Raw genomic sequence first — 4,728 nt, forward strand, 5'->3', positions numbered from 1 at the left:
GCTATTGTCCATTGATTGATTCCTTGTTTTTAAGATGGTAATGGAAATTTCTCTGATACTTTACTTTCCTGATCTTGTATAGGAGGAAACGGACTGAATATTTGAACTATTATTATGCGGTGCATTAGCTCTCTAAAATGGAGAATAAGTATTTGAGATTTGTCGAGCAAACTATATTATAGCAAGATCAGTTTTTAAATGGTACAATAGCCTCGCTGACATCAACCTCAATGCCGTTCCTGAATCAAAGCATTTCAAAAAGAGGCAAAAAAATCTCAATGTCATTCCTATTAAGTATCCTGAGCTGCATGGCTACCATGTTGTCTCTGTTCCGCAGTTCTAATCTAAAGATCAACCCATTGGTTTTTCATATTTTAGATCTTATTTCTACTATAAGACTGTAACAGTTCACTGCAGGTAAAACTACAAGAGTTCTCTGGTAAAGCAAAATGTAACTTTTATTTGTGAGCAGTGCATTGATTTGTGGCAGAATAGTCTGTACTTAGATCATAATGAGGTATATTATCATATCTTGTAGCACAATCTAAATAAACAAAATGGTGGTGTATAAGGATTCTTAAGATCTGGAGTTGTGACTCACTGCGCCGATGTGATACCCTTTGGTGCATTTTGTTTTTTATACATTGAACATTGTGGTTTCGAGATACTCCAGCACAGTATTTTTCTCTTGGTTTCGAGATAAACAAAATGGCTTGTTCGCTTGGTCGTAAACGATCGTAAATTTCCAGCCAGAATAGTATTTTTCTCTCACACTAAACCAGCCAGCAGTAATAATCCACGATCGTATACGATCGTTTCAGCCCCAGCCGAACAGGCTATTGAACTCTTTTCCATCGATGCAGATCATAATGAGGTATATTATCATATCTCGTAGCACCAATCTAAATAAACAAAATGTTGGTGTATAATCCATATAAACTTTAATCTGCTATAAGTTGCTTATTGGCAAAGAATGCTTAAAGTATTTGTGCTTGCATTGATTGAGCTAATATATGTCTCTTCAATTAATACATTCCTGTTTACAAACCATCATTTTTTTGGGTACTGGTGCTTTACTAACCATCATTTCTCTGGGTACTGGTGCTTTCAATGCACAAACGATTATCCTCTTTTCAATCATTCAGCCTGTTCGCTGGTTGGTTTCTGGGCTGATAAATCCGGCTGATGCTGGTTTGTTGTGAGAGGAAAATCTTGTACCATGACTGATAAGCCCTGATTAAAACCAACAAGCGAACAGGTTGATAGTAAGAATATTTACATGAATATTGTTAATACTATATTCACAGGTTCTCCGGTGGGCTTGCCCAAGCGGCATGGCAACGCCGCGCCCTATGTTTTCTAGTTGGTAGAGAAATTCTTGTGTACAGACAAGTTCTTACATCAGATGCAGTACACTACAATCCAGCCTATCTTACAGGCCATACAGAGATAACAATAATTGAGCAACCAATTGGAGTGGGCGGTGTTCACAACTTGATGTTACCTGCTCCAAGACATTGCGTCTTTGATAGAACTAAACAACACATGTCAACTGTAAGACACTGCAAGAAACTGACAGGAAATCCAATATTCATGTGTGTGAGTTTTCAGTAAGTATATAAAATAATTGTCAGACTTTTCAGTAAGCAATTTTCTACTATTCTTTTACCATCTGAATTGATGAAAGCAATTGATTAAAATACTCCTGGCAAGCACTTCCTTTCTTTACCGAAACAGCAAACAAGCAGCATACATCAACTGAACTTCCATCCATTCTTCCTTCTCTACTCTTTCTTCGTGAGCACAGTAACTCGTCAGTAAGCCAGCACCTCTCTGTACCTGGACAAACTCTGTCTTTCACTCTACTACTTCATCACGAAAACAGAACAACATTGGGCCAGAAGTAGGAGGTCACGTGCCAGCTTTTCTCTCGGCTCCCGATGCGCTCTGTTTTCCCCAAATCATATGAAGCATCCAGGCGCCTCCACTCCTCTCTAGACGCTCCGCAGACAGACAGAGATGGAATTTATAACAGTCAAAGAGTATTGGAAAGCAAAGGGAGGAGTGAGGAAAGCGATCGAGTAGGACTACAGCCTGCAGGAGAGAGCAACCCAAGGGCTGCCAAGGCAGATACGATTGTTGTGAAAACGGATTCAGAATTTGAGATGGGAGAACGAAGAAACCGCCAACCAACCACAAAGGTCAAAGGTCTACGTTGGTAGCTTCATCGTGTATTAATTCGTGTACATGTCGTGAGAAAATTCACTATACGTTGGTAGCTTCTCTCTGACACAGCATGCATATCCTTTCAAAATTTCGATAGTAGTAGTAATTCTTTTCCTTGCATGCTGTGAAAGTTTCAAAGTGATCCGATCATCCGCTGGAAGGACCAGATGTTTTTCTTTCCGCACATGCATGCAGCATGCGTCGTCATACGTTCACCTCGTGATGAAGCCAATGAAGTCGTCGAGATCCTTACGGGAGTTCCCGCCGTCGACCACGGAAGCGCGAACCGCCTCCCCGAGCTCCTTGGCCCGCTGCCGGACCGCCATCCCGCTGTCACTGTCAGATAGCATTGCCGCCTCGATCACCTTCTGGATGGCCTGCGCCGGTATGATGTCAGCGTGCTTCTCCCAGGGCCTCACCAGGAGCCCCGCCTTGAGGTACTTGCACAGCAGCTCCGAGTCCCAGGGCTGGTCGGAGTGCATGGGCCAGGCGAGCACCAGCTTCCCGTGGCTCAGGCTCTCCATGGTCGAGTTCCAGCCGCAGTGGCTCATGAACGCGGCCGTGGCGCCGTGCGCCAGGATCTCCAGCTGCGGCGCCCACCCGGTGATCACCAGCCCCGTCCCCTCGGTCTCCTTGGTGAACTCGGACAGGAACTTGGCGTGCCGGCTCTCGCCGGACTCGTCGGCGTATATGTCGGCGCGGTCGGCGTCGCGCAGCACCCAGATGAAACGCTGCTTGCTGCCCTTCAGGGCCGCGGCGAGCTCGGCGACCTGCTCGGCGTGGAGGCACGAAGTCGTGCCGAACGAGACGTAGAGCACCGACGCCGGCGGCTGCCTGTCGAGCCACTCCAGGCACTCGTGCCGCGCCTGTCCCGTCGTCGTCCGGGCGTCCGCGTCGAGCAGCAGCGGGTTCAACGGCCCGACCGCGAAGAATCTCTGGCCCTGGAACGGCGGCTGCGCGGCGACCACGTCGATGAACTCGCCCTCCAGCGCGCGGCACGTGTTCATGACCAGGCCGGCGACGGGCGCGCCCTGCGCGGCCTCCTCCATCTGGAAGACGAAATCCACGAACTCCTTGGACATGCAGGCGTCGGGGGGCAGGAACTTGAGGCCGTAGTCACTGATGAGCCGGTGCCCGGGGTCCAGCCACCCGAGGTCGTACGAGATGGCGACGCACTGCAGCCCGAACGCCTCGGCGTTGCCCAGCCGCGCCGCCTCCGTGGCGGCGAAGGGGTTGAGGCGGTCGAACACGACGGCCACGCGGCGGTGGGTGGCGGAGAGGCGCTGGAGGAGCGCCAAGAGCGGGGCGCGCGCCGCGGCGGCGAAGGTCTCGAACATGGGCATGAGGTGGTTCGGGAACGGCGACGGCGCGGCCAGGTCCGGGGGCGGAGAGTCGTACGCCGACACGTCGAGGTCGTGGAACTCGATGGAGCCGAGCGCCCTGGGGTCCCAGCCGTGCACGCGCGCGCGCGCCTGCCGGACGTGCGGCGGCGGCGCCGCGTACTGCACGCACTGGCGGAGCCAGGGGGGGGGGGGGGGGGGGGGGGGGGGGCGCTGGCAGGGGCCATGGCCCCCCATTGTTTCACAACAACAACAAAAAAATTAGTAGAATGACTTAATATTTTTTATTTATATTAAGAGAGAGATTATATAAAATTCTTATCATATATATCTATTAATATCTTCTAGATAATATAATCATACAAAACATAACTAGATAATAAAATTATCGTAATGAAAAAGACTGAGTCGACCCCTCAGTATAATTCCTGACCCGCTGAGTATAAATGCTCCGCCACTGAGTGCACGGAGAGCCCCCGCGACGCCAGCAGCAGCGACAGGTGGAGCAGCTGGTTCAGATGGCCCTGCGCCGGGAACGGCACGGCCACCACGGCTACCGATTCCATCGTGTCAACCGCCATACTTCAGCTTCTAGTTCAGGTCGTGTCGTGTGTGACAACGCGAGTGTACGTACTCCTAGTTACTTACAGCTGCGTACAGCTTTCTGTAGACTGCAGGGCTATATATATAATATACAGGAGTAGTGGCGGATGCTACTTCACCGGAACGAGGGTGATAGTAAGGGCTTGTTTAGTTTCAAATTTTTTCTAAAAGTGCTACAGTAGCCATCATATCGAATATTACGATATGTGCATGGAACATTAAATGTAGACAAAAAAAACTAATTGCACAGTTTGGTTGGAAATTACGAGACGAACGTTTTGAGTCTAATTAGTCCATAATTAAACACTAATTACCAAATAAAAACGAAAATGCTACCGTACCCAAATTCTCAAATTTTGCGAATAACACAGCCTAAAACATGATGACGACATGAAAAGTATGAGTAGATGCGCTTCCAGTGGCCATCGAATTCATCGTACTGGATAGCAGGGTATATTTCTCGAAAAATGATCGAATCTCGGCGCATCCGCGCATGGTTTAATTTAAGTGGTCCGGCCAATCAAAACCTGACGAAACAAACCAAGGAGTGGCATGCATG

At 48.8% G+C, this 4,728-nt stretch overlaps 1 protein-coding gene across 1 annotated transcript; it reads right to left on the bottom strand.

Moving 5' to 3' along the window:
* Positions 1–2,306: 2,306 nt before the first annotated feature.
* On the bottom strand, positions 2,307–4,204 carry LOC136496965 (putative cis-zeatin O-glucosyltransferase). The gene is made up of 2 exons (XM_066492744.1): positions 4,025–4,204; positions 2,307–3,728 (listed from the first exon to the last, which is right to left on the bottom strand). Exons 1-2 carry the CDS (start codon positions 4,145–4,147, stop codon positions 2,439–2,441), a joined length of 1,413 nt encoding a protein of 470 aa, XP_066348841.1. The 5' UTR covers positions 4,148–4,204; the 3' UTR covers positions 2,307–2,438.
* Between the last annotated feature and the right edge of the window lie 524 nt (positions 4,205–4,728).

Source organism: Miscanthus floridulus, chromosome 12 (genome assembly GCF_019320115.1).
Source record: "Miscanthus floridulus cultivar M001 chromosome 12, ASM1932011v1, whole genome shotgun sequence".
Classification (NCBI taxonomy): Eukaryota; Viridiplantae; Streptophyta; class Magnoliopsida; order Poales; family Poaceae; genus Miscanthus; species Miscanthus floridulus.